The sequence below is a fragment of the Fusarium odoratissimum genome, assembly GCF_000260195.1.
Source record: "Fusarium odoratissimum NRRL 54006 unplaced genomic scaffold supercont1.22, whole genome shotgun sequence".
NCBI lineage: Eukaryota > Fungi > Ascomycota > Sordariomycetes > Hypocreales > Nectriaceae > Fusarium > Fusarium odoratissimum.
Genome location: NW_022158707.1, coordinates 369,190 through 396,071, shown reverse-complemented (window position 1 = coordinate 396,071; position 26,882 = coordinate 369,190). Strand labels below are relative to the sequence as shown.

Below are 26,882 nucleotides of genomic sequence, written 5' to 3'. Positions count from 1 at the left end.
AGTCTGAACAGACTACACTCACATTAACTATCACTCATGACCGATTGAATGAAGAACCCCTACTGATGGTCATTTAGTAATGAGAAAATAAAAGCAAAGACCTGTTCGGGGTGTTCTCATAATCACAAGGGACTGGAATATTCTATACCAGCTAATCCCGACCTGAGTATTTAAAGAGACTTTGTACGGTGAACACTGTCGCAATCACCACACCAGAGTCAAAATTTGGTTACCAAAATTGCGGTTCGGCTGTCGGGACGTGTTAGACTTCCCCATTGAGCATGTAATACAGGGATGAGTGACCATGAAGAACAACCTCTCAGTTCCCATATGACAACAGATCTATGTAATGACTCATGAGATAACCAGCCTTTTGTCGGCAGCTGCCTTAAGCATCAAAAAGTGCAGCCTCCGTATGCTGGGTGAAATGCCCTTCAAACATCAGTCATGAAAGCTGAAGATCTGTAAGGTCATGTAATTGCTTAACGTGAACGACGACCTAAGCTGACAATCCTCAAATTTGCAGAAGGCCTCTCACTCAGAATTTAATGTCAAATCACTATGGTAACATCTGACTTGGTTCTCGTCCCTCATCTTTCTTTGTCGCCAGATATGCCCGGAGCATATCGACGACCTCAGTCTGTCCGTTCTTCTCTGCCAGTTGCAGAGGTGTAACGCCTTTCTTGTTCTTCACGCCGACTTTGGCTCCCTCATCAATCAACATCCTGGCGACGCCCACACGGCCATAGATACATGCTCGTGATAAGGGCGTGTCTCCCCATTGGTTCTTCGCCTCTATATCAGCCCCTTTTTCCAGCAGTGCTTTGACCACGGCCTCCCGTCCTCGTCTCGCAGCAATGGAAAGCGATGTGTTCCCAAAGGTATTTCGTGCTTCTATATCAGCTCCTCTGTCAATCAGGAGTGAAGCTACCGATGCATGTGCCTCGTGGGCCGCCACCATCAAGGCGCTATCTCCATCCTTACCCCGAGCTTCTATCATCGCGCCCTTTTTGAGAAGCAGGCTTGCTGCAGAGACTCTTCCATATGCTGCCGCATATATAAGAGCTGTGTATGAGTTATCGGTATTTCTGACTTCTAGGTCTGCACCCCTGTCAATAAGGGCTTGTAAGATCCTCTTCTTTCCATTGGCAGCGGCCCAGAGCAGGGGGATGTAACCGCCCATGCTTTGCTGGTTGTTAATCAGGCGTGTCGGGAGAAGGCTTGGGCCCGCAGAAACCGGGATTTCTGTGTTTCGAGGTGCCTTTTGCTTATTCAACTGGTTCTGTATCAAAGTTTCGACCCAATTCGCTGAACCGTCGACTCCATCCATTTTCTCCAGGTTCTTCGCATGCCCTGCTGTTTGATCCTCGAGTTCTTTAAGCCTTTTCCTTCCTTCTGCAAGTGTCCCCTCGAATTGTTGTATCCTATCCTTTGCTGTTCTCATCTCGCATTCAATCCTAGCCCTTTCCTCGGCAAGAAGTCTCTGCTTTTCTGCTACCGCATCCAGCTCATCTTTCAACGATAGCCATAGCTTTGAAGGTGCGGCTTGACCATCAATCACCTCCTTCATAGTGTCCTCTGCAATTTCTGCTTGGCAAAGGGATGAAATGAACATGTACATCTCGGCAGCCTTGGAAATATGGTGGCAGGGATCTACAATAGTTCGTGGTTTCTCATCGGTCCGGGCCATTCTCATCAGAAATATTGAGCCCTGAGGAATGTCTTCTATTTCCACCGAGACCTTTACAATGACATTTCCATTGTCTATGACTTTGTCTTGCAGGTGCTCGGGTTGCATATATTCCAGGCTTGCATTGATCATACTTAAATCCAATGATTCAGGTGCTGCTATTACAAAGCAGTCCGCACATTCCTTTACTGTATCGATGCTGAAGTCCAGGACAACGATGATATCACTTCCCCGCTCTGCTCTGGTAGTGAAGCGAGCGAGATGTTTCCGTCTGAAGTTCCGATTTATATCATCGATTTCCGTGACAAAAGCACGCCCCCTGTTCCAACTGAATGGTGGCCAAATTTCCTGGAGATGTAGTTTGAGCTTTTGATGGCCATCTATGTGGAGCCAAAAGCGTCTTCCTGTCATTTTCGTCGGTCGCGTCTGCCGATTCACGCGGATGCGGACCTCTTGACCATCACGATAGTCAGTTCGCCGCCCAGAAAGAAGGATAGGGCCATAGCCCAGTGGTCGGATATACTCCCTAATAGTCACAACTGAAGGCGTTGTGCAATGGAGCGGAATGGCGATGATGCCATCTGCAGTGTTTTCGAGACCACAATTGAGTAGGCCATACGTTACTCCGTTCTCTGAACTCCGTAACTTGAGCGAGGTGTGGATGTATCCTCCGGAAACAGCGAAGGTGTTGATGCATGCCGGGTCAGGCGCTTTTGGAACGATACGGCCACATTTGGCGAAGTCCGCTGGGGACGATGCGAAAATTCCGGCAGACATGTCATCCTCTCTTGGGCTAGTCTGAGATTCTGACTCCATGCCTTGAACCTTGACTCCCCATGCGAATATTGAGTCGTCGGTCGTCTGCTCCATGATCTTGAGTTGAAGCCTTTCGAAGGCTTTGTGGCCCTCGCCGTAGATCATAGGCATGGTAACGTTGAAGATACCGAGGAGACAGTAAGCTATGTCCTCTTCTCTTTTAGTCTTTCTCTTCGATGCCCATGACATACGCTGTGCGACGCTTGCTTGGTGGAAATCTACCCAGCCGAGCAGGAATTTGCGAGCTATCCCCGTGATATCTTCAATCTCGCTCGCCAAGTCTTCCTTGGTGCCAATAGGGTTCCAAGTCTCATCGAAGAAGTGAATTTCCCCAGGAGCGAGGAGCTCTTGTAATGTCCATCCTCTTGTGAACCATGAGCTTGTGGAGAAGCTGGAAGTCGATTCCCAGATATCTTGTTCATGTGGAACATCAGCCATGTAGGTATAACATACAGCGGCTCTCCGATACCACTGAAACATGGAGTTGATAGCCTCGTCTAGCTCTTTGGAACTCTCCTTGTCGATGCAGCAAGTGTCGATCCAAGCATATTTGAGGTTGTCTTTCTTGGCCTGGCGACAGCAGCCTTTCACTTTTGTCATTCCGACCTTCTGTGTAGTGCCTCTCGTCATATCCTTGAAGGTGACCTCCTCGTCATCATTTCCCCATCGATGCGACAAGATAGCATATGGTGGGATTTGGCCGCCAATGAAGGTTTCCAGCTTTAGGTCCTCAACGTTTATGAGCCGCATATTAGTATGTTCCGAGCGCCAAAGCCCAAAATCTTATTTATCAAGAGATCTGATCTTCAGTGCGGCTTAGTCGTGTGATATCGAGCGGGGTAAATGGGAGCTGATGGTCAGCTTGAAGAGGCTGCCATAGGCTTGAGATGCAGGGGATATATAAAAATGGTCGCACAAAGTTTGGCAGTTTGAAAACAGCAGGCCTCCTAGAATTGATTACTAGGAGAAACGATTGAGGAGAGAAGGGCTTGAAAATTGGTCCCAGCGTTCCAAAATGGCTGATGCAATATTTTCAGCCCAACCTTGTGGCTGTGAAGCCGCGAAATGCAGTCAGCTGCATGACAATTAGCCGATGATTACCACGATCAATACACCAATATTGACAAGGCAGAATGTTGTCCAGTTTGGCCAATAACGAGACCATAAAGATCACAGTAATGTCATGAGACAGATCAAATACATCAGTTTGCCTTTTTACTCGTGATTTCCTTGGCTCAAGACTATCACTCATATTACAGTATTCCATTGACAGCGTGGCGCTTGCAAGTGATAATAATGGTGGATGAACTACTGTCGATACATGCTATTCTTCAATCCCTACAAATTAGGGGCTGTTCCTGGCACTTCTCCCTCCCGGCACAGTGACGCCCCGTCATCCGTTGCGGGCAAAGGAGCCCTATGCCTAGGTGCGACGATGGATGTTTTGTGTTGATGAGTTGGAGGATTCCCACTTTCGAATTATCTCGATTCTTTCTTTATTCTGCTGCTCGAGGAGGGCGAGTTGTTTCTGATAGTCCTCCTCGGCTGCTTTACTGGTGAGAGGGCGGTCGGGCACAATGTCGGGTGTCTCTTCCAGATCAGCAGCCTGTTTGGCCTTGTTCATGTTGGCGTTTCTGACCGATGTCTAAGACGTATATTTTGAAATGATAACTATGATAGAATGCTTCGTAAGTTGTGTAATTAAAAGAATAATGAAGGTTGCTGCTCTCTTTCTATGGGCTGTCAGCGTCCTATTTACTACAGAAAACCCAGTCGGACATTGCGCCCTACCGCTATGCCTGACTGTCTTAGTAGGGCGAACCAAACGGTCAGTGAAGAAAATGCTGCAAGTATGATGTGATGACTAGTTAATTGCACTGAAGTGAGCTTGAGAACGAGTTTTTAAGAGACCTTGAATTGGCTAAGATGAGATGGCTGAGGCGAGACCAATTTATCTTTTATCTTGGGGGCTCGCTTTAGATGAGGAAAACCGCGCTAAGATACGCTCGGCCAGGGTCATCTGAGCCGTAGATTTCACGACATATAATGCAGCATTCAGCGCTGACACGTCGTGATTGGTCTGCTCTACGCAAGGACAAATGAGGTTAAGCTTAAAGGTGATATCCGTGGTATCCCGTGCCAAGAACACAGCAAGGTCTTGACTAGTATGGTTGAAAACACCACTGAAAGATAAATCAAATAACAAACTCTGTCCCAAATGAGGGCAGCTGAAAAGCATGCTGTTAGTGTGACCAATGATATTATCCAGCCATGCACAGCCTTGAGTCTTGGTGGCGCAGCATTGGGACTACACCAGCAACCCTGTGCAATCATCCATCGTGACCGAAAACAGGGCAAGCGGCCCAAGACCTTCATTCTCAAGGTATGTCAGGGCATACAAGTCTGTTACACTCAACAGGCTACGCCGTTATTCGACCACTTACTTATTGAGGGCATTGAAAACATCAATATATATCGAATTGAGCTTTGACATCCAGATGCAGGCATTCGAATCCTACAGCCACCATCTACAAATGGCAATAGCCGAGACTCATGCCATGCCACTTGGCAATAGCTGATAAATACCCAACCATCACTTGCGTAATCCATGACGAGGCTTCAGGCATCAGTTTAAGCATAATTTACCAAAGATAAAGCATCAATATCGGCCTTTTCACCTTGACAGTATCTCGCAAAACAAGTCCGTTCACTAAAATAGAATTTCACAATGCAGACCAAGACTTTCCTCACCACCCTTCTAGCCGCCCTCCCCGCAGCTCAGGCCTTCAAATTCACTGGTCCCGACCCCTCCGAGCCAATCGACGTCAGCAAAGAAGTCACCATCACTTGGGAGGGCGACATTCCCGACAGCCTCTCACGCAAGTTCGACTTCACTTGGTATTGTGAGCCTGATGATCTGAACAAACTCAGCTCTGACATCAGCCAACTTGTCGCCGACATCTATTTGTCCGACCATAAGTACAAGTTCCGATTCCACAACTCCAAGTCGATGCTTGAACCATTCGCCGACAAAATTGCTACCAAGAAAGTGTTTTCTTTCCAGGCAGTATTCACGGATGAGAAGCAGGATGATCTTCAGCTTCAATACTGGAGTCAGAATTACACTATCGTTGGACTGGACAAGAAGGAGGACGAGAATTCAGAGGCTGATCTGTAAAGGATTGAGGCTGGTTCTAAGGCAGTGTCAAATCACAATCCCAGTGTTTTCGCTATAAGATTTCGTTCAGGGTATAACCTGTCTTGATTATCGCATGTCTGTAAAGAAGAGAATTGGAAATTAACTCTGAAGTACAAGTCACTGCAACTCCTGCAAAAACGTTATCACGTTAACTTTGTCTAGTTAAGTCTTGAGTCTTGTAGCCAGATCAGCAGATCAGATAAAGGGTTCAGTACTTTGCCAAGCCTCCGTGAGTGTAGCTACAAAGGCCCTCACAGTAGCTTTTGTCTGCTCTCGCGTTCTGTCAATGGCGTATCGTAAAGCAGAGCTACCAAACAGCCGGCGAACTTGATCTCTCTGCGCCAGGAATACCTCCTCCCAGTCGATCTTGATGATTATCCGTGCTCAGTGCGCTCCACCACAGCTCCCGGCTCCCCATCTCGAGACTGTTTGCAACATGAGGCCACTGCCTCACCAGCCAAGTCATCGAATCAGAAGGCTTCCGTAGCTCAGTTGGTTAGAGCGTCGTACTAATACTTCAACCCGAGTGTCGGTAATGCGAAGGTCTCAGGTTCAAGCCCTGGCGGGAGCAATCCCATTGCCCTCTGATTCGTCTTTTTGCCGTTATATTATGCGATATACTTTTGTGGTTTGTCCAAGCTAGATGCGGTCGGAAGATTCCATGTCATGCTCACAGGAGTTCTCATTTTTGGTCGCCTTGATAAGAGAGATATAGTGGGGCATGCGTCTATCGGAAACATGCTATTGGCCAATCTGCAGTTCACCCTCTTAATAATGTGCAAGCGACGAAAATAGCTTTATGAAACCGCGGTGATATATGCTGTATGTAGATTAATTAATTTTGCGTCTCTTATTTAGACGCTTTTCTTCTAAACAGTGAGTCGTATCGTGAATTTCTTAATGCCGCGAATCATTAGATCTTAGTAAACTGTTCCGAGCCCTCTGCAGTGTCGCAAGTCTTCCTCGTTCTGCTTGAGGTCAAGGACCTCGTTGCAAGACGACTTCTCATCCAATCACAAGGCTTGGTTCCGTGGTCTAGTTGGTTATGGCATCTCGTTAACACCGAGAAGGTCCCCGGTTCGATCCCGGGCGGAACCACACTTTTGCATTTCTGTATTAGGCTGTTGCATTTTTGTATGCTGAGTGGATTTGTTTTAACTATAACATAAACGCGTTTAATCCTTTGAAGATTCTTATACTTAACATGAAATACTAATTCATCTATCCTTTTAGCCTTTGCATACATTCTAGGGCCGGAATTCCATTCAGCAACAGGGAAACCGCTGTGATATCAATTAAAGAGGCGAGACAATATACTTCCATGCGGGGTTCCATCCTCAGCAGTGTTGTCCCACCATTTCCGAAGAGATGATGTCCAAGAGATTGAAGTGGACTTTAACGACGGAAACCAGTTCGTCGAAAGAACACAGTACGCTGCAACGCCAACAGCCAATCCTATAAAAACGCACCAGGGAAACGATAGTGTACCTGCGCCTTTCGCAGTCGCAAACAGACCTTTAAAAATCCACTTCTTAAAGTCGCAGTCAAAGGCACAAACGGTGGCTTGACCCGACACTTCGGTTGAGGCGGCGATGAAGAAGGCACAGGTGCCGAGGGCAACAGAAATTATGGTTTTGATGTAGCCCCAAGAGTCATCATCAGCGTCACGCTCACCCGCCTTGTCTGAGGAGACTGGGTCACTTGGGTCCTCTGGATTATCATCTGGAGCCTTCGAAGGCTTACAAGGGGGCTCGTCATTTCGGTGGATGCGGACGTCTCGACCAATGTGTAGCTTGAGTCCGTGGTGCGAAACAGTCTTCCATTCATCCAATCGTCTGTTGTGAAACTCGGAGCTTCCATCGACAAGGAGTTTGTCCTGGTCGTTCTTGGAATGACCACAACGACGTATCTTCAGAGTCTGGACGTTGGAAGCTGGAACTTGAAATGAAAGCTGAGAAATGGTTTCATCGGCCATGATAGTCAAGTTTCTGATCTGACTTTGCTCGGTAACTACCAAAATTACCTTTTGGAGGAGCATGCTTCCGATGAGAATGACAGGCGACTTGTCTGGAGAGGTTGTTAGTCAGGGCCATCAAAAATGGGACGCCCAGAAATTTACCTTTCTCTGGCTTCGGCTCCAATTCCTTCAATCTTTTGTTAAGATCATCAATGTCTTTTGCGCCGAGAACAACAATGATAGCCCGGTCTTTCCCTCTTCTCTGTCCCTCAATGTCCTCGAGAATTCTCTGAGCAATCCTCTCACGGGACATTGAGCTAGAAACGTAGCCCTCATCAGGGACTCGTGTCGATACCATGATGATCTTGAGAGAGCGAGGTAGATGGGAAAATTTTAGAGTAGTAAAAATATGACGAAGAGTAGTGAGTGTTGCGATGAAGACCAGAATCGAGCGGAACCAAGCTGGGTTTATATGCAGATTTGCAGCGAAAAGGTGAGGCGAGGAGAATACACCAGTCCTCAAGGATTGTCCAAACTGGTAAGACATCAGGCTCTGAGGCATGATTCAAGAGCGCCATGCGTGGAAGTATGCCAATCAGAGGTGCAGAACTGGTACACCATCCATGCACGATACTTTAGGATCAACCAATGATCAAATCCCATTCTTATGCAGAATACTTTTGGACCATCCAATGAATACCTGTTGGCCATGCAGGATACTTTAGCATTGGGCCTGTCACAATCGAGCATCCAAATGTCATCTGACAGGCGCATTCTGAATCTTCATCTTATGGAAATCTACGACTAGATGGCTTCTGGGTAGATTGCGTATATATATATCTTACCCATCGCACCGGACCTGTTCGATTCTTTACAATCAACCTTATAACCACATTCACCATGGAGTGGCCATACAATTCCGAACAGGATTCTCTTGGATATTATAGCTTCGAACCTGGACAAGAAAATACCCATGCCCCTCAATCACAGCCTGACTATGCTTATCATGTTTCGTCAGGACACGGCATCAGCCCCGACGATATGATCATCGACAATCCCCAGACTGATCAACAAGATTTTACTTGTTTTCAGACTATGCAACCAATTTCCTACACATTCGAACAACTCACCCAATTATCCTTGGATATGACCATGCTTGGACCTGATCAAGTCAATCAGGCACAGAGTCTTACCCAGCCTTTGCATTTTGACGAGATGCATAGTACATTTGCAGAAATGTCTCTCGACTCCATCAATACAACCCTTCTACCGCAGATCGCAACTGGCACTGGTCAACACCCACAGCCTAGCAGTCAAGAGATAACAGATCAAGAGTGGGAAGCGAAGAAAGAAGATATCCGCCGGGTTTACATTCACGATAACCTAAGCCTGAAGAAGACTATGGAGCTGCTAAAGAGCTCTTGGAGACGACCACCTACGTCAGTTTCCTGTTTTACCTGGAGTCACAAACGGTAGACTGACATCTTTAGGGAGGCCATGTATAAAAGCAGGCTTCGGCAGTGGGGTCCCGAATTTTCCAAGAACCGAACAAAGAGAAACGCGGGATCCATTCCAAATCAAGATGATAGACAGCCACGTCGTAGGGAGGCCCCGGTTCCCACGATTCAAAAAAGCCCTCCCACCCAACCAGAAACCTTTGAGGCGTTTGTGATCAATATCAGAACCTTCCTTGGTCGAGTCTTTGACGGCACTTCGGCCACTTGGCGGGTCGGCAACTTCAACTTTCAGTCAAACTCTATCACTGGAAGATCTACCAGATCTTGGGAGCTGTTATTCCACCAAAGCCAGGAGGCTGCAATACTTGCGCGAGGCTCACGTACCGGCAATCTCAAATTTGTACTTGAAGATATGCTTTTGAGCATCAAGTCGAGATTTCTGGATGGAGAGAGCATTCACGAGCTAAACGACCCTTACGTTCTTGTGTATTTGCTCAGAATCCTGATGGTATTTCACACCATGCGTCGACGAGGCATTCAACGGCTGGAGAAAAACCGCCAAGGGCTCTCTGAGACCTTCTTAGACAAACTGCAAGAGTTTGTAAAGAATTTGCCCTCTGGACATCCCTTAGAAGGATTTATTAAAATTTTGAAAGTCAGGCTTCAGCTTTTCCGAGTCCAATCAAAACAATTTCGAGAAGGGCAACTCGCAGTGCTCCGGAACAACCCAGATGAGTTTGTCAAGTTTCTGTCATGGGCTCATTCGCGGATCCTTCAATGCTTGGTTTCCCATGTGGGTTCGAATCATCCAGTAATTCTGAACATGACAGAGTATCATATCGCGACTTGGAAACGAGCATACATGGAAAGCTCGATTTCGATTGAAGCGCAATACGACTGTCTTCGGCAGAACTGTCAAGGTGTGGATCCGTCTTCTGAGGACGGTATCACGCTGCTATTGGACTATGCTATGATGTCATCGAACAAGAACAAGAACCAAGGTTATCAGTCAAAACTGGTAATACTTTTCGAGGAACTACGCTGGTACAGTCTGCAGTGGGTCAGTCGCCAGGAACCACTAATATTTCTCCCTCCCACGTATGCTTTCATCTTTTCCACGGGCTGGCTTGCGAACAAAGCCTACGAATTCCCCAGGTTCTTCTTCTCCCCGCCTGCCACGTATCTTGAAGAGGGGGTTGAGAGCCTTTTGCGTGGTGATCAAGACTGCTGCATCTGGGCGAGTTCATTTTCGAAAAGGTTGAAGTTATGGTACAAAGGATCTAACAGGACTGGAAAGTTCCGTGCTGAGCTTAAACGAGAGAAGAAACGCCTCCACGACCTGACGATCAATTTGCATCGCTCAGTGGTCCTGCGTAAGCCCATGGAGAGGGAGAAAAAGCAGTCCAAGCGCAACTACGACATGAAGAGAAGAAAGGAGGAAGAGGAGGAGGTTTTCAAGCTGACTGGAGTATAATGTAGCGGTGTTTATTTGTTTGTACGGGATATTGCTTAGGTCGTATAAGGGTGATAGTGTTGATGCATGTTTGCGTTTTGAGGATAATATTATAAAGAGAAACTAAATACGATAATATAGCAGGATGAACAAATGCACAAGACAAGAACCGTTTTCACGTATAAATTGCATTTGCCTCATGAGAGTAGCAAGTGAAAAGTTGAGATGCCTCAATCAGATTTTAAGGCGCATGATTCATCCACCATCGTACACGTCTTCGTAAAGTGCAGGGTAAGAAACTGTCGCCAAACGAAAGCGATGAAGATAAACGCACCGCCACTTTGACGCACCGCCCCACAGCTGTTGAGTGAACAAACCTGGGCCTCACCTTCACGCTACCTCCAATCAACAACACAAACGCGATATCGCAAAGCATAACCTCCGTTCGTCAACCTGCGCGACCATGTACATGCTGATATTTATCGAATTTTATTATCTCTCATTCATTTGAAGCTATCTACTCTCTTATTACTATCGTCGAAAATCTTTCCCTGTCTTCCGTTTCTCCTCACTCTTTATGCATTTAGGACTATGGCGCCTTCGACTGTTTCCAAAGGGAGCGGAGTCGCAGTCCCAACTCCATTCAACAAAATCGGCGGCACCCCAATTCAAACGTGTTTTCACCGCATTCGCGACGCCTGTGGCAAGTGGCCCTGGGAACTCTTCCACGTGAAACATCTTCCTTCCATCTGGAGCGTTTACGTGCTTCAGAAGTTGCACCAGGCCATTAAGCTGGCGCACTCATCACCCAAGATTTCCCTCGAGGTTGTTCTGGGACATTTGGAACGCGTAGTAAACAAGAGAGGCAAGGATTCGATACTCAAGGGCCGAGATGTTATATCGACAATCTAGTGGATTGCAGAGCAGAAGATAGCGATTTCGCAACAGGCCCCCCGAGAGAATAAGCAAAGGAAAATGACCGAAAAAGAAACCCGCAAGCAACGTGGCCGGACGTCTATCCAGCATCAAAGGGCGAAACATCGAACAAACAATGCCCAGACACGGAGCGCTAATCTTGAGCACAATAGACATAGCGGATATGCCAAGAGTAGTGATGCCAATCTAGTCCGCGATGTAATCGTCGTCGCCCAGTCGCCGAGTCCGTCACCTCGACCCAGACAGAACAACAAGCGTGATCTCACAGCCCCGCCTTCGCTTGACCTCAGCAACTCTCACTCCGAACCACTCAGTGTTGAGCAAACCGAGAGCCAACCAAGAGGGGCAAGTTGGTTTAAAAAGAGGAAGAATGCGAGCGAACTTACAGCTCGTTACGCCCCAGCATCAAAGCGGCAAAAGGCATCATCTCTGCCACCTCACACGCCCCGCGGTACGCTTGAAGCGAGCCACAAAGGCACGAGGATGAAAGACTTAACAGATGATGAGGTAATCTTGAGTCTGCATTACTCTCAAGCACAGAATGGACTGACTTTTGGCTCTAGAGCACATACATCTTGCGGTTGAACAACAAGACTACCGCCATTCGAAACAATGCCGACCGCGTACGTGCCCAGCAGATTGAGAACGAGAACCGACTGAAAGCGTTGAACTCCTCGCAACGTTTGCTCCAACAAGAACTCAACACCGCACAAGCCGACTTGACTAGAATCCGTCAGGATATACAGGACAATAACGTTATCCGAGACTCTATCCTTCGTATCATCCAGCGACGAGCCGCTGACAATGCCGATGGCTGGAATATCGCCCTAGAACGCTGCGATAAGTCGTTGAAAGTATTTGAGGATGACTCAAAGAAGACCATGGCGATCATAAACCACAAGAAACAAGACATCGAACATGTTGACGAGATGGTTGCGTCGGCGAAACTAGCGGCTGAGCAATGTGCCGAAGAGGCCGAGACTCTGGCTGCGCACTTGGATCAATTGACTCGCATGAAATCGGCGTTCTATGTCCTGAAAGTTATGGTCGATATGGGACCTTTGGGACTGGCGAGCCTGGGTGGAGAGAAGCTGACAGAGCTGGAAAGACTGGTCACTCCGGATGTAGGAGGGGACGGAAAGGACGTTGAGATGAGAGAGGGATGAGTACCCAGCGAAGCCAATGTGATGGGTACTTGTGAAAGGTATCGAAAGCTGGGATATGTGCATATCAACGTTGAGACAAGCAACATTCTTAAGAAAGAAATGTAGTCTCTAATAAACTTAGCTATCTAGAAAAAACGGAGGATAAATATCTGAAGTTGAGACAGGATATCAGCACCATAGCTCATCAGTAACATTCATCATTTGCCCGAACCTTGAACAGGCCGGTAGCTCTTGATCACTTGCATTAATGACTTACATATTCCGTTTCGAGGAAGTCATACACACGTTATGTGCTTGAAGGAACACTTGACATGGCTAGCTGCTATAAACCCAGTGTGCATGAAATCCTGAGTCCTTGAATTTGACGGGCCGCATCAACAAACACTATTAGGTCATCTTGTTTGCCGCTTCTGTGATCGGGCTAACCCTAGCCTAGCTGTTATGCACAGTAGTGAAGTGCAACCTGTCCAGTCATCAAGATCTTATTCGAAGGCGCATCATACACCGCTTGCATGTGCGCTATTCAAGCCTTCGGTTATCAATTGAAGACACACTAGCAGCTATCTGCCTTTATCTCATGCTCAGATCTAGCGGAGTGTTTTAGGAGAGAAAAGATCATCAGTGCCCCGCCGATGCGATAAAATGCTCAGCACATAAGAACGGACACAGAATCATCAACAAAACAAAAATGAATGAGAATCGATTCATCTATCATCAAGATATGAATACAAAAAGAACATCGACAACGGCAGGATTCGAACCTACGCGTGCGAACACAATGCCTATGATGTCTCAGAAGAGATAGCAGGGCATCGCCTTAACCACTCGGCCACGTTGTCTTATCTTATCGGTGAGGTTTGCGCTTGCAACAAGCCTCTATGAGAAGACGCAACAAACATGGGCTGTTATTTTATCCACCTTCCAGAAAAGGCGTTTTGATGGGGCTTTCATCAGACCTGCATATCGAAGTCTTAATCTCATCATGATCAGCAACCTCGTTATTGCAATATGTCTGGGGTTACATTCATCTTCAGAACCGCATATGCTCTTACTGGATGAGTTGTTTTCCATGCCTCGGCTGCCGTTGCTTGCGCGGCACCTCCACTTTGTGCATGCGACGATCATATTATACACTCGCAACATAGTTTTCTATCATCGATCATACTGATAAAAGCATCTGCGTACCTTGGTTCCCATAGTTGACAACTGCAAAGATGTCTGATAACCCAACAACGCCTGAAGTTCAGGTCGACGAAAATACCACCTCCGACTCCGACTCGGTCTTCACCGCTGACTCCGTGGGTGCAACTACCTCTATTGCTAGCAGTGTTCTCAAATACAAATGGAAGCATGGCCGACGATACCACAGTGATCGCGCAGGACAATACAGTTTCCCCAATGATGACCAGGAGCAGGATCGCCTTGACATGATTCACCACGTTTTTTGCCGAACTGTAAAGGATCGATTGTTCCTGGCTCCCATAGCCTCGGAGGGACTGAATGTTCTTGATATCGGAACAGGAACAGGAATTTGGGCAATTCAGTTCGGTGACGAGCATCCTTCTGCGACAGTGGTCGGAAATGACCTTAGCCCCATACAACCAGACTGGGTTCCTCCAAATGTAAAATTCATCGTGGACGATGTTGAAGCGGAATGGGTTGAGCCAATCCCATATGATTATATCCACTGCAGATACATGGCTGGGTCTATCAAAGACTGGCCCAGACTACTTCGACAAGCATACGCCAACCTGAAGCCAGGCGGCTGGATCGAGCTTCAAGAAACAGCCAATACGCTCTATTCCGAGGATGACTCGATCAAGCCCGACAACGCGTTAGTCCAGATGATGGACCACCTGAAACTCGCCTGTGATAAGATTGGAAGAACCATGGATCCTGCGCCGTCTTTTCAGCAGTGGGCTAAGGAAGCTGGTTTCGCTAGTGTCAAAGAGGAGCGATTCAAGCTTCCAATCGGACCATGGCCTAAGGATGAACGGCTCAAAGAGATAGGAACTTTGATGGGAGTTAACATGAGAGAGGGTGTAGCTGCCTTTACGGCGGTTTTGTTTACCGATGTTTTGGGATGGTCACGCGAAGAGGTTGAGCTCTTTAATGCTCGTGTTAGAGAGGCATCACGCGATAGGTCTGTGCACCCAATGTTTGATTGCTTGATAGTCACTGGTCAGAAGCCGAAAGAGTAACCAAAATTGAGTTTCTCAGATCCAACGTACATGCATTTCCGAATTATTCTCTTTGTAATCTTTGTTAAGATGTCCTTGAACGGCTTCCTCCCATGACCGAGAATCCGGAACTGCTCCAGGGCGCGGTAGCGGTATATGCAAACCCTGGATATCTCGCGAGTCATTTAGACCCGAGTCAGCAACAGCGCTTTTCCGTCCACTCACAAGCAAAAACAATCACCTGCCAGCAGTACATTACCCCAGATTTGCTGTTTTGACGGAGTCTTCTTCAGACCCCGAATCGTGGGGTCGTCCGAATATCGACTAGTCTCCGCGGCATTGAAATGGGAATATGGGGTAAACTTTACCGCAACAAGGTTAAGCCCTTGACCGATGATACTTCACGATCCTACAGGGGATCAGTCTTTGAGACATTATCCGGGGATACGTTGAAAATAGGTCTGTTTTGCGTATTAAGAGACGGGATATTCGTTCCCGTGTGAACTTACCGACTGGCTGAATCTGGGGATTTTCTGTGCTGATCTTCGCTAGTCTTGCGTGTTCCTCGGAGTAGATAGATTGCCCAATGAATAGGGCTCCTAGTGAGGAGGAGTAAACGCATGGGTTTGGCTGACGATGATCGCTTCGAAGCATTATGCCGCTGATGGAGTATTATATATCTGAGGAAATACTCACAAGAAATGGTTTCTCTTACGTAGTCCACTGTTTGATTACAATTGCCAATTGGCATTCTGTTCTCTGACCTATCCCCGCAGCGCCAAGCCTCAGAGGCATTTTGTGACCATGCTCTCCTCAAATCTTTCCGCCATATCGTTTGCTTTCATGTTTCAGGGCTTTCAAAGCGTACTCGCAAAGCCCACCTGCACAGACCATACATTCCACTCCATAAAGCTCACCAATGCCAAGATTCTATCCATCAGCACCAATCTCACCAACGCCGAGCTGCCGTCATTCCCAACCAATGAATGGCCCAATAACTCAACGGATCCATTTCCCGTGTGTCAAGTTACAGTCCAGTATACACACCCAGGCTGGAATGACACCATCAACACATATGTAACACTGCCAGTCTCAGGCTGGAACGGACGATTTGTTGGAGTAGGTGGCGGAGGCTGGTCAACGGGAGACCTACCCGACCTTGCACAACCTGCTTCCAATGGATATGCCGCTGTCACTACAGATGGTGGCCACCTCTTGGCTAACAGACAGGAGTTGGACTGGGCTTTAGATAGCACCGGAAACCTCAATTGGCCTGCTTTGCAGAACTTTGCAGCTGTTTCTCTGGATGATGCAGCGACATTGGGAAAAGCCGTGACAGCGGCTTATTACGGCAAAAAGCCAAGATACTCATACTGGAACGTAAGTACATCATACTCTTGGGCAGATGGGCTTTACTGATAGCTGTCAGGGGTGTTCTACAGGTGGACGACAGGGCCATATGATGGCGCAGAGGTATCCAACTCAGTATAATGGCGTTCTTGCTACCGCTTCTGCTTTCAACTGGGACAAGTTTGTTACATCGGAGTACTGGCCGCAGGTTGTTATGCACAAGCTCGGTAAGATTATTGCCCCATTATTAGAAGCCTGCCATGCTAACCTGTTTCAGACTATTATCCTCCTATCTGCGAGCTCAATGCCATCACTAAGGCTGCAATTGAAGCTTGTGACCAACTAGATGGAGTCAAAGACGGTGTTATCTCAAACCCAGATCTGTGCAAGTTCGACCCCAAGTCTGTCGTTGGTAAATCGGTAGAGTGTACCAACCCATCTGGCACAATCAAGATTTCCAAGAAGGGCGCTGAGGTTGCTCGCTTGACCTGGCGCGGTCCGGAGACAGAAGATGGCAAGTTTCTCTGGTATGGACTTGATCGTGGCGCAGACTTGAGTGGTCTTGCCAATACCACATGCACATCATTGAAGGATTGCACTTCAAGTCCCTTCGCCATTGCTCAAGACTGGCTCACCACTTTCCTTCTTCAGGATCAATCAGCTAGTCTGGAAGACTTGTCCCACGCAGAGTACAGCAAGCTCTTCCGGCAATCCGTTAACCGCTTTGCCTCAGTAATGGGTACATCAGACCCGGATCTCACAGACTTCAAGAAAGCAGGAGGAAAATTGATCTCATGGCACGGAACAGCAGATCAACTCATCCCGCACAAGGGCTCGGTGGATTACTACAAGCGTGTTCTCGAGGAAGATTCTAGCGCCACGGATTACTACAGATTCTTCGAAGCACCAGGTGTTGGGCACTGCAAAGGCGGCGATGGATGGTATCCTGGAAGTGCCTTTGACGCTCTTGTCAAGTGGGTTGAACACGGCAAAGCACCCGAGACTCTGTATGCGGAGACTGTTGGCACGGAAAAGCGACGAGCTGTTGAGCTGTGCGCTTATCCGAAGCGGCTAACATACAAGGGCGGCAACCCAGACGTCGCATCCTCTTTTGCTTGCAAGTAAACATTTCGCTTCCATAAATTATTACAAATTATATATATATACATATAAAAACACTTAAGCGAAGCTATCAAGCCTAGCCTGTGATCGTCTCGCCTCCTCCTCGCTGCTATGGTGCATTTGAATGGTGGTGTTGACAGTGATACCAGGAGTTTTATCGCTAGTCGTACTTCGTCCCGCCACTGAATGCGCAGACTCCTTGAATAGTTCGTCCTGTGAATCGTTGTCGAGCTTTTGCGTACCGCCCATGACGTTTGTGACGATTCGGCTTTGGTTCGTTCGTCGGGATCGTGGTTGACCGGTGGAGGAGAGCTCGTAGCGTCCGTAGTTGGAGCCTGATCGGGCGGATGACATTTGGCCAAGGAAGAGAGTTCGCAGCGCTAGAAAATCTGTTAGTGGGATGGAGATAGGGGAGATGGGTAGACGTACGTGGGAGACAGGTTGCGATGATGGCGACGGCGGTTTCGATCATGGAAACGGTGCATGTCAACATGGTTTCGTTCTTCTTGGAGTAGTAGGCTCGAATGACTGAAGTCGTTAGCGAAGCTCGTGGTAAAGAAGTTGGAGGACGTACTGCTCGCGATGACGACCAGGAAACCGAGGGCGAAGATGGCTGCAACACCGATCTTTTGCTTTGTCTTCATCTGGAGCTTCATGACCATGGTGATGGGAAGACTGATGGCTGCGATTTGTTAGTCAGGCAACTTGAATTCGTATCTTCCAATCATACTGATGACGTCGGTGCCGATATTTACTGCAAAGAGTTAGTATTGCGCATATAGACTCCAAAGGGATGAAATAACATACGGATAACGGTCAACCAATAGTTCTTCTCTGCTTCCTTCGGGTCGCACTGATCTGTTCAGTCGTCAGCATATGTTGTCTCAAACGGGAGTGAGGTAACGCACAGTTTGGATCTTGCGACCATCGCTTGTCATGTGGGAAACATTGAAAAATGATATGGAAGAAGATGGTAGCCCAGAAAATCACCAAGAGACCAAGAGTGACGTTGTAAATAACCTGCAGCTTTGTTCCAGGAGCAGCAAGTCGCTTGTAGAACAGAACCAGAGCAATCTTGATGGCCCATAACGAGGTGACGTAGAGAATCGATCCGGGAACGATCATCTTGTTGGTTGTTAGCAAATGTCACTATTGCGATCGAGAGACATCAACCCACCTTCATGATCTGGATAAACTCATCGCGAGAAGCATTCGCCATATCCGCCATTCCCAAATTCCACATATGCTGCTGGATGATCAAATCACCGATCAAACAACACGCCGCCAGAATAATGAGTCCATCATCGATCGCCAATAGTCCAAGCTTGCGCACACGAACCCATATTCTCAAAATCAGGAAGATGCACGCAATGACGGTACAAATGTACCACGAAATCTAAAGCCATCAGCAAAAACATCACCATAACCTCGTCAAAAGTATAAACTTACAACTTGTCCCAGACCCTCAGCCATTGCGACGTTGGTCTGATCTGATCTGCAAAACAACCTAGCACAAAATGCAAGGCAAGGTGGGAATGCAGCAAGACTTATTTCCTACCGAAGGATCCGGAGCCCAAACCCCAAACCCCCCTGATCAACAGGACCCGTGGACTCGGTCCTTGGTATCAGCTCATTGTGTAAGAGATTGTCACAGTGAGATTCCAGAAGCCGTTACTTCTGTGGAGAGTCCTGACAGACTTGTCTCTAGCTCCGAAGTCAAAAGGGCACCAAAGGTGGATTTTGCGCGGCGATAACCAGTCATGTTTCCAACCAGACTTGTGCACCTGAACTAGTGGCGCGGAAAGAAAAACCTCGGAACAACAAGGTGGACACTCCGCACAAATATTGGCTGTGGCTATATCTCGTAAGGTATTATTCATTAGTGCCTTGGTTTCTAATATTATGACTCAAGTGACATTGAGCGGAATTAGCAGTAAGACAATTGGGCTGATGTCCGGGTGTCTGGATTGGCTGATATGCAAGGGACGTGGTTTGTCGGCGCCGAGAGGGATTCTCGTAACCTTCTGCCTCGGAGGATCGTCGTAAGGGTTCCAATCCGATGCGAGAGATCTGTGCTTGATTATCAAGCTCGGTCGGCGAACTGGCACTGTAGCGATTGACCAGGGGTAGCTTGGCCGATCAATTCCTATCGTGGAGAAGAATCTCAATCACCAAGGAGCTGTCAATCCACAAATTCTGTCATTTTGCACCGATGGATAAGCGATGTGGGATCTCTCATTGAGACTCGGATCCATCTGGCATCAAAAGATCAGCGTAAAATGCCCACTGTGATGCTATCAACGGCAATGGCTTGCAACTAACAGAGTTGGCCGTGAATCCGCTCAACTTCTGCCCTACGCAGTATATCCGGCGTTTCTTTTCGATAGTCTCACCAGCCTCCCGTTCTTCCCGTGAGCCCCTTTTTTTATTACCCGACATCCTTTTTTTTTTTTCCAAGTCGAGATTTTACAGGCATTCTGGATCCATGACTCGGATCATGCATGACAAAATCGACCGGTGCACGTTCCGCGAAACTCTATTATAGTGCATGTTCCGGCTGTGTCCTACTAAATACAGTTAGAAGCCCCCAGCACTAAAGGGCCTTGGTTCCACTGCCGAGACCGCTCAGACGTCTCTTTGTAGCTAAGCGTCCGCCGCTCGGAAATTCTTCGTCTCTGATATAGGCGAATCGAATAATAGCAAGCATCTTTTGGTGATAAAAACCAAAAGCTGCGGGAACTTCTGCCCACTCATTCTTCAAGCTTTTCTCGTGTCTCAGTCGATCTTCACCTTTTCCCGTCCCGTCTCATCACATTCCTCATCATGGGCCTCAGCAGCATGTTCACAACAACAGGTTTAATCCTGGCCGCCACGTGTCTTGTCCCTGTGACTGCGAAGCCTCCCTGTCCTCCAATTCCGCAAGCTGCTCTTCCTCAGGGTGACATTCAAGGTTTCCGTGACAAGCACTGTAACGCCGTTTATCTTGGTGTTCCTTTTGCTGCTTCCACTGGTGGCCAAAACAGGTAGGTCATCTAATTGTTTGTTTCACATTTTGATGAGCTAACACTGGTGTAGATGGAAGGCTCCTCAGGATCTTCCCGAGGCTCGTTCCAAGTTCCAGGCTACGTCATATGGTGCGACATGTCCTCAAGCCATCTCAAACGATGCCTTTACTCGTCAAGATGAGGATTGTCTGAACCTTAACATCTGGGCCCCATCCAAGGGCAAGAACATGCCTGTCAGCCTTACCCTACCCTCCCGCATCATATTCCGAGACACAAACTGACACCCGCTAGGTATTCGTTTACATGTATGGTGGCGCTATGGTCACTGGCTCCAGCAGCAACCCCCAGATCCAAGGCACAAACTTTGCTCGCAATGGAGTTGTTTACGTCAACTTCAACACCCGCGAGAGCATCTTTGCTTCGCCTCATTCTTCTGAGTTGACGAGCGCCAACCCTGATGAGACACAGAACTTTAGCATTTTGGATGTCGAGAAGGCTCTTGACTGGGTCCACAAGAACATCAGGGGTATGTTTCACGCTTATCGATCACATGCAAAACTTGACTAACGTTTATGCAGCCTTTGGAGGTAACCCTGACCATATTGTCTTTGGTGGTCACTCTTCAGGTGGTGTCCAGGTCGATCACTACCTATGGAACAACCCCAACACCTTCCTCAAAGGTGCCGTCGAGATGAGCGCCAACGCCATGTCCGGCCCCGCTTACGCTCCCGTTGATGAGGCTCTTAACGCTGTCGCCGAGGAAGTTGGCTGCCCCAAGGGCGGCAACGGTCAGCTCGACTGTCTCCGCAACAAGGACATCCTTGACTTCCAGACCAAGAACTTCAACTCCACCTTCAACACTTGGTTCACTCCCGTCGTTGACGATATCACCCGCTTCTCTGACTACTCTGCCCGTTTCGCTGCCGGAAACTATCCTTCCCATGTCCCCATGCTGACTGGTACCTCCAATGGAGAGGGTACCATCTTCAGCCTCGTCTACGGCGCTGAGAACAGCAACTTCAGCTCTTGGATCAACACTTTCGATGCCGATAGCGCTCATATCCCCGATGAGTCTCTGATCCAGGCATACAACCCCAACGACTACGCCACCGAGTCTCTCCGCAGCGGTATCCAGTACGGTGATGCCCGCTTCAACTGCCCCGTTGACTATCTCCTCGACATGCGAAGTGAGCAGCAGAAGACCTGGGTCTACCGCTTCTTCGGCAAGTACGATAACGTCGTTGGACCCCCCAACACTGCTCCTACCCACGGTACTGAGGTTCCTTTCTTCCACGGTGGTAATGAGTGCTTCGCCGCTCTTCAGGGTGTCACCAAGGCTCAGCAGGCTCTTGCCGATTCTATCCACAACTGGTTTGTTCAGTGGATCAAGAACCCCGCTGCTGGACCTGGCTGGGATACCGTTGACAAGGCCGAGGAGGTGGTCAAGCTTGGAGTTCCCGGAGACGAGCTTGCCCGTGGCAAGGCTCCCCGCAGCGAGTTCAACGCTGTCTGCCAGGCTGTAAGTGCCCATACCTTATCATTTTTACAAGACACGATACTGACATGTCCCAGGTCTACAAGCCCAACTTCCCTAAGTACCCCGTCGTCCAGTCCGTCGCTGGTCTTGTCGAGGAGCTCTTGGGCTCTGCCTAAACTTATATACATATAGATTACGATCTGCCTCCGAGATATGAATAGTGTTGGGACACATGATGAAGCAATGCTGCAGTGCCATTCTTGTTGATTGACTTTAGTCAACTATGAAAACTTGATAGATACATAATTACTAATTGAGAACATTCTCTAACGCCACTGCTTCGTCTCAGGATCAAGGACATCTTTCTCAGCCTTCTTCCAACTCTCGATCACCTGAGCCTTCTTTTCCTCAGACCTTGGAATGATTCTAGCTGGAAATTCCTCGGGCATGCATACGAAGCCTTGAGTCAGCTTATCTGGATCTGGCAAAACGGGCTTGCCGTTCTTATCCACAGTAGGCTTAATATTAAATGCCCATAGGATCCGTGAAATGCCCAGGAATAAGCTTCGTTCGGCAACGTGAATTCCAGGGCAAATACGACGGCCTGCGCCAAAAGTGAACTGATCCCGTTTTGACGCGTCTGGGTTGGCTGCGGCGTCTGCCAAGCTCTGGAAGTCATCCCGGTACCTGTCAGGGTTGAACTGGCGAGGGTTGGGATGACGCTCAGGATCCATATGAATACCCCAGACATTGTTGAGAACACCTGCGCCCTTGGGGATAAGATATCCGTTGTATGTATCGTCCTGCGTGACAGCATGAGGAACAGCACCGAGGATGGTTGTCGGCATCCATCGCAATGTCTCTTTCATGCATGCGCGGACATACTGAAGGCTCTGCTCGTCATCCATAGTTGGCATGCGCTTACCGACTACTTTGTCGATTTCGTCCTGAGCCTTTCGCTGGATCTCAGGATAAAGAAGCATTGCCTGCACAAAGGCATACAGGGTGCTAGATGTTGTGTCTGAACCCGCTTCAAGGAGAGTCCCAGAGATATAAGCAGCTTGCGCATCATCAAACTTTTCCTTCTCTTGCGCTTCGGCTAATCCAACACAGAAACATGGCTTAATAGAGCCATCTGCGATGTCCTGCTTCGCCTTAAGCCAATGACTCATGTAGAGATCCTTTTCCTTCTTATGAAGCTCCTTGGCTTTCCTCTGCACGGGCAAGAGAAAGTCAGGCAGCTTTCTGAGTACGGGGAACGAGTCAAGGAGGGCAGCGATACCAGTCTGATTGATCTCGGCAAACTCAGCAAAGCCGTCGAAGAGCTGCATGAGCTTGGGGTCTCGATAGATAGGCGAGCGCCAGCCAAATACCATGGTTGTTGTGAGTGCGTTGGAGTATCGTCGAATACTCTGGAGGAATCGATCGGGTTGAACGATCATCTCATACAGCATTTGCTTGTTCTCGAGGTCTTGGTAGGGCACGTAGCTCTTGGCTGTGGTGACGTTGAGCAGCGAGTGTACCAGTTTGCGGAACTTTAAGACTGTGTTAGCTGGCTATATCGTAGCCAAACCACTCAAGGATGACTTACTGATCTCCATGTTGGTCCATACCCCTGAGGAAGGAAATAAATGTTAGTGTCATTGTAGGCAAAGGTCGGGGTCGAGAATGACGAACCATCATCAGAAGTCTGAGACCACCGCTGCCAAGAATCTGCCCAACGTACATTTCTTGTCGGTCAGAGTAGAGTGCACTCTTCTTATCGAGCAGATCCTTGACAGCCTGGGCACTTGACAAGACAATGAAAGGCTTGGTGCCCAGGATGAGACTATAAACAGGCCCATACTCGTCTGCCCACTTACGGAATTGCAGATGGGCATCTTTTGTGGGCATCTGATACTATCAGTAAGAGTGTTTGCAAATTCTGTGAAGCAGACTGTACCAAGTGAATGTTTCCAAGGATCGGCAGTGTAGGAGGTCCAGGTGGATAATTCTTGGGTCTTCTACCAGTGAACAGAAGACGTACGAAGATCGCAGCGAGAGCGACCCAAAATAATTGTACGGTCAGCATGATGGAGAAATGTGAGTAAAAAAAAATGAATCCAATTGTTTCGTGAGCTGGAAGCAAATGACAATCATTTCATTCATCTGCCTTTATATAAGATGCGTCTCACAATCGCCCAGTGTCGAGTCTTGCAGCGGAACTATGTGGGATAGCTATAGACGCCACACTTTCTGGTCTGGGGAGATGCGCCCTGAAATGTTTTGATTGATCATGTTGGCCCTTGTCTCCAACTACCAAAAGCAGTGATTGACCAACTTCTGAGCTCTCATTCGCCTCCCACAAGGACTCCGACTGGCCCCGTTTCCTCCACGGAGCACAGCCCCACTTCCCCGCGATCTGAAAACCTAAACCGGGATCGAAACCGGAATGCGGAGTTGCATCATCTTTGTCCCATCAAAGCTGCGTCTTTCCCTCGTCACAATCGAATCCACCCGCATTGACATCCGACAATGTCTGACAACGTATCATCCTCAGGGGCCGGGTTTGCATGTCCCCGCTGTAGCAAGACGTACAAGCGACGAGAACACCTCCAGCGCCACGCTGCATCCCACACTAGCCTCCGACCTCACAGATGTAGCTTCTGTGGCCAATCATACCAACGAGCGGATGTACTCAAGCGACATGCTCTAGCCTGCCAGACCAAAGTCAGGACCGGGGAGATATCGGCTACAGCGTCCAGCAGCCGACGAGCATGCGACCTCTGCGTTCAGCAGAAGAAGGCCTGTAGCACTGGCCAGCCATGCGAACATTGCCGTCGGAAGTCGGTCCAATGCATTTACTCCTTCAGTAACGGTGTAGTAACAGAGAGCAACTTGCTCGTAGGCCAGGATGAGAAGCAATATGATGACGAAACCAACCTGCCGACCGTGGTGTTTGGAGATGACACGCTATTCGACTATTTTGGCAACTATACTTCAGTCTCTGATATGCTCCAAGGATCAGATAACAATCAAGACTGGTTGGACTTCATCAACCTCGCCGCCGGTCATTTTCAGATAATACCGACCAGTCCCCAAACGCACCTAGACAATTACACCTTTCACTTTCTCGACAATTTCACGAGAAGATCTGGGCTGGTGGGCTCATTTGACTGCGGGACATTTGAACAGCGAGTGCAGGTTGAGGCATCTCACCGACCAGGCGAAGGCCAGGGTTGCCTTACTACGGAATTAGACGAGCTTGTACACCTCAATGGCTCATCAAGGGATCTTCCGCGACCGCAACCATTAGATCTCCATGACCCTCTCATCATCCAAACTCACCAAATACTTCTAGACATCAAAGAAGTCGTTACCGTCAAACCTCGAAACAGCGTCGTCGAGCTAGAATGGTCGACGGTCCTAGAACAGACCTGTATCCAATTCTTTTCTCCGCATAATTTACGGAAATATCTTTCCCTCTTCTGGCATATATGGAACCCTAACGTCAACTTCGTGCACCGGCCTACTTTTGACCCAGTGACCTCGAAGTCAATCCTTGTGGCTTGCATGGCATTGATAGGTATGTAACCCTAAAGCTATCCCTGAAGGATAAATCTTAACGTCAATAGGTGCGAGTGTATCGCCTAGCAAGACTGATAACGAACAAGCGAAGATCTGGTTCAACTGTGTCGAAGAAATCGTCTTTACTGATGACGACTTTTGCAACGACCCGCTAAACAACCAGGACACCCTGTTGCTGAATCCGGTCCAAAACATTTCGAAGATCCAAGCCCTGCAGGCAGCATACATGGTTTGTCTCTACCAGGGATGGGAGGGAACAGAGGCAAACAAACGACGAATCCGTCGATACCGGTTCAGTACTGTCATATCTGTAAGATATCCGGTCTCTCCTGGTCGCATCAACTAATAAATGTTCAGATGGCAAGAGACTTTGGTATTATGTCTGCCAGGCACCCGGATTACTCTACGTGCCTATATGACAGATTTGATTGGAGAGACTTTGCTGCACGAGAGCAACTTATACGGTAAACAGGCTCCGTATACATGTTGACCAATAACTGACATTTACTTAAGTATCTTTCTCTGGATATATCTCCTGGACCATGCATTCGTGATCTTCAACAACCTACCTCCCAGGATGGTCATCAAAGAAATGAGCATGCATATGGCATTTCCTGAAGCAGCCTTCCAAGCCAGCACATCAACAGAATGCGCTCGAGAACTACAAAACTGGCACTTACGATCCACGCTGATACGAAACATAACCTTTCGTGAGGTTGTTGAGAGCTTTTGTGGAAGATCTTTCTCGAATGACATGCGACGGCTCTTCGCTGATCTTGGTCCCCTTAACCTCTTCGCGGTTGTATCAGGTAAGACTACCAAACAAGCCTCGACTACCCTACCGTTCTGATACATGTTACAGCCTTCCATGCACTGATATTTCAACACCAAAACTCCTTTGGTGGCCATGATCAACTACAGGCAGTTCGCAACGCTCTCGATAATTGGAAATCAGCTTGGGAAACATACTCAGATGAATTCTCATTCTCACCGCCGCATGTCATGGTTGACAGACATAATGTGGCAACGGAGAATCTATGGAGGAGGGTAGGCTTTATGCGGCATTCTCCAGAATATTGGCTCCTGGGGAAACTGCTGGTTGATCGCCTTTCAAGTGATTCATTCGGAAGTCCTCAGTCTACGGTGCCTGATGCGAGCGGTTCAGCACACGAACCGATTCTCACGAGATATGATCAAACGAGTATGCTTCAAGTCAATGACTTGATCACAGGGTTTCAGAATGTACATATTCACTAGGCGAGCTGTCGATTAGAACCTTCTCGTCATCCCAGAACTATTTTATTGCTTCCACTACCGTCCCGAGCATTTCGCTCCATTATCTAAGAAAGACCTCGAACCCTCAGGCGCATAATCCAGTAACCCTACTATGTAGTCGGTAGTCCAGTAACGGAGTTACTCGAGATCGCCATTCCGCCCCCACATCGTCTCCGACCGGCATCTTTCAGCGGCAAGTAGCCTCGGAAAAGCGCTGTAACCCCCGCGATTT

At 48.1% G+C, this 26,882-nt stretch overlaps 12 protein-coding genes and 3 non-coding genes across 15 annotated transcripts; 9 read left to right on the top strand and 6 right to left on the bottom strand.

The window, feature by feature from the left end:
* Positions 1 to 448: 448 nt before the first annotated feature.
* Positions 449 to 3,536, bottom strand: FOIG_11626 (uncharacterized protein). The gene has a single exon (XM_031212196.1). The coding sequence runs from the start codon at positions 3,254 to 3,256 to the stop codon at positions 560 to 562; it is 2,697 nt and encodes an 898-aa protein (XP_031058173.1). The 5' UTR covers positions 3,257 to 3,536; the 3' UTR covers positions 449 to 559.
* A 118-nt stretch (positions 3,537 to 3,654) lies between these two features.
* FOIG_11625 (uncharacterized protein) lies at positions 3,655 to 4,491 on the bottom strand. The gene is made up of 2 exons (XM_031212195.1): positions 4,298 to 4,491; positions 3,655 to 4,239 (listed from the first exon to the last, which is right to left on the bottom strand). The coding sequence occupies exon 2, from the start codon at positions 4,128 to 4,130 to the stop codon at positions 3,930 to 3,932; it is 201 nt and encodes a 66-aa protein (XP_031058172.1). The 5' UTR covers positions 4,131 to 4,239; positions 4,298 to 4,491; the 3' UTR covers positions 3,655 to 3,929.
* Positions 4,492 to 4,875: 384 nt separating this feature from the next.
* Positions 4,876 to 6,513, top strand: FOIG_11623 (uncharacterized protein). Its single transcript, XM_031212194.1, has one exon. It carries the CDS (start codon positions 5,235 to 5,237, stop codon positions 5,682 to 5,684), a length of 450 nt encoding a protein of 149 aa, XP_031058171.1. The 5' UTR covers positions 4,876 to 5,234; the 3' UTR covers positions 5,685 to 6,513.
* FOIG_11624 lies at positions 6,183 to 6,276 on the top strand. The gene has a single exon. It is a non-coding gene; the product is annotated as a tRNA-Ile (tRNA).
* A 216-nt stretch (positions 6,514 to 6,729) lies between the features above and the next one.
* Positions 6,730 to 6,803, top strand: FOIG_11622. Its single transcript has one exon. It is a non-coding gene; the product is annotated as a tRNA-Val (tRNA).
* A 45-nt stretch (positions 6,804 to 6,848) lies between these two features.
* FOIG_11621 (uncharacterized protein) lies at positions 6,849 to 8,224 on the bottom strand (the record flags this gene model as incomplete). The annotated part of the gene is made up of 2 exons (XM_031212193.1): positions 6,849 to 7,772; positions 7,825 to 8,224. The coding sequence occupies 2 exons, from the start codon at positions 8,222 to 8,224 to the stop codon at positions 6,997 to 6,999; spliced, it is 1,176 nt and encodes a 391-aa protein (XP_031058170.1). The 3' UTR covers positions 6,849 to 6,996.
* A 338-nt stretch (positions 8,225 to 8,562) lies between these two features.
* FOIG_11620 (uncharacterized protein) lies at positions 8,563 to 10,593 on the top strand (the record flags this gene model as incomplete). The annotated part of the gene is made up of 2 exons (XM_031212192.1): positions 8,563 to 9,101; positions 9,153 to 10,593. 2 exons carry the CDS (start codon positions 8,563 to 8,565, stop codon positions 10,591 to 10,593), a joined length of 1,980 nt encoding a protein of 659 aa, XP_031058169.1.
* Positions 10,594 to 11,130: 537 nt separating this feature from the next.
* FOIG_11619 (uncharacterized protein) lies at positions 11,131 to 12,898 on the top strand. The gene is made up of 2 exons (XM_031212191.1): positions 11,131 to 12,015; positions 12,072 to 12,898. The coding sequence occupies exons 1-2, from the start codon at positions 11,548 to 11,550 to the stop codon at positions 12,672 to 12,674; spliced, it is 1,071 nt and encodes a 356-aa protein (XP_031058168.1). The 5' UTR covers positions 11,131 to 11,547; the 3' UTR covers positions 12,675 to 12,898.
* Positions 12,899 to 13,414: 516 nt separating this feature from the next.
* FOIG_11618 lies at positions 13,415 to 13,513 on the bottom strand. Its single transcript has one exon. It is a non-coding gene; the product is annotated as a tRNA-Ser (tRNA).
* A 125-nt stretch (positions 13,514 to 13,638) lies between these two features.
* Positions 13,639 to 14,963, top strand: FOIG_11617 (uncharacterized protein). The gene has a single exon (XM_031212190.1). The coding sequence runs from the start codon at positions 13,889 to 13,891 to the stop codon at positions 14,873 to 14,875; it is 987 nt and encodes a 328-aa protein (XP_031058167.1). The 5' UTR covers positions 13,639 to 13,888; the 3' UTR covers positions 14,876 to 14,963.
* A 695-nt stretch (positions 14,964 to 15,658) lies between these two features.
* Positions 15,659 to 17,329, top strand: FOIG_11616 (uncharacterized protein; the record flags this gene model as incomplete). Its single annotated transcript, XM_031212189.1, has 3 exons — positions 15,659 to 16,234; positions 16,284 to 16,431; positions 16,482 to 17,329. 3 exons carry the CDS (start codon positions 15,659 to 15,661, stop codon positions 17,327 to 17,329), a joined length of 1,572 nt encoding a protein of 523 aa, XP_031058166.1.
* FOIG_11615 (uncharacterized protein) lies at positions 17,288 to 18,908 on the bottom strand. Its single transcript, XM_031212188.1, has 8 exons — positions 18,776 to 18,908; positions 18,504 to 18,722; positions 18,235 to 18,451; positions 18,134 to 18,184; positions 18,057 to 18,080; positions 17,901 to 18,008; positions 17,756 to 17,854; positions 17,288 to 17,706 (listed from the first exon to the last, which is right to left on the bottom strand). Exons 1-8 carry the CDS (start codon positions 18,797 to 18,799, stop codon positions 17,384 to 17,386), a joined length of 1,065 nt encoding a protein of 354 aa, XP_031058165.1. The 5' UTR covers positions 18,800 to 18,908; the 3' UTR covers positions 17,288 to 17,383.
* Positions 18,909 to 19,957: 1,049 nt separating this feature from the next.
* On the top strand, positions 19,958 to 22,158 carry FOIG_11614 (uncharacterized protein). Its single transcript, XM_031212187.1, has 5 exons — positions 19,958 to 20,349; positions 20,402 to 20,564; positions 20,623 to 20,857; positions 20,910 to 21,850; positions 21,904 to 22,158. Exons 1-5 carry the CDS (start codon positions 20,150 to 20,152, stop codon positions 21,982 to 21,984), a joined length of 1,620 nt encoding a protein of 539 aa, XP_031058164.1. The 5' UTR covers positions 19,958 to 20,149; the 3' UTR covers positions 21,985 to 22,158.
* FOIG_11613 (cytochrome P450 oxidoreductase) lies at positions 22,135 to 23,879 on the bottom strand (the record flags this gene model as incomplete). Its single annotated transcript, XM_031212186.1, has 4 exons — positions 22,135 to 23,343; positions 23,400 to 23,423; positions 23,486 to 23,701; positions 23,751 to 23,879. The coding sequence occupies 4 exons, from the start codon at positions 23,877 to 23,879 to the stop codon at positions 22,135 to 22,137; spliced, it is 1,578 nt and encodes a 525-aa protein (XP_031058163.1).
* A 379-nt stretch (positions 23,880 to 24,258) lies between these two features.
* Positions 24,259 to 26,692, top strand: FOIG_11612 (uncharacterized protein). The gene is made up of 5 exons (XM_031212185.1): positions 24,259 to 25,373; positions 25,423 to 25,685; positions 25,733 to 25,839; positions 25,889 to 26,184; positions 26,238 to 26,692. Exons 1-5 carry the CDS (start codon positions 24,323 to 24,325, stop codon positions 26,630 to 26,632), a joined length of 2,112 nt encoding a protein of 703 aa, XP_031058162.1. The 5' UTR covers positions 24,259 to 24,322; the 3' UTR covers positions 26,633 to 26,692.
* Positions 26,693 to 26,882: the final 190 nt, after the last annotated feature.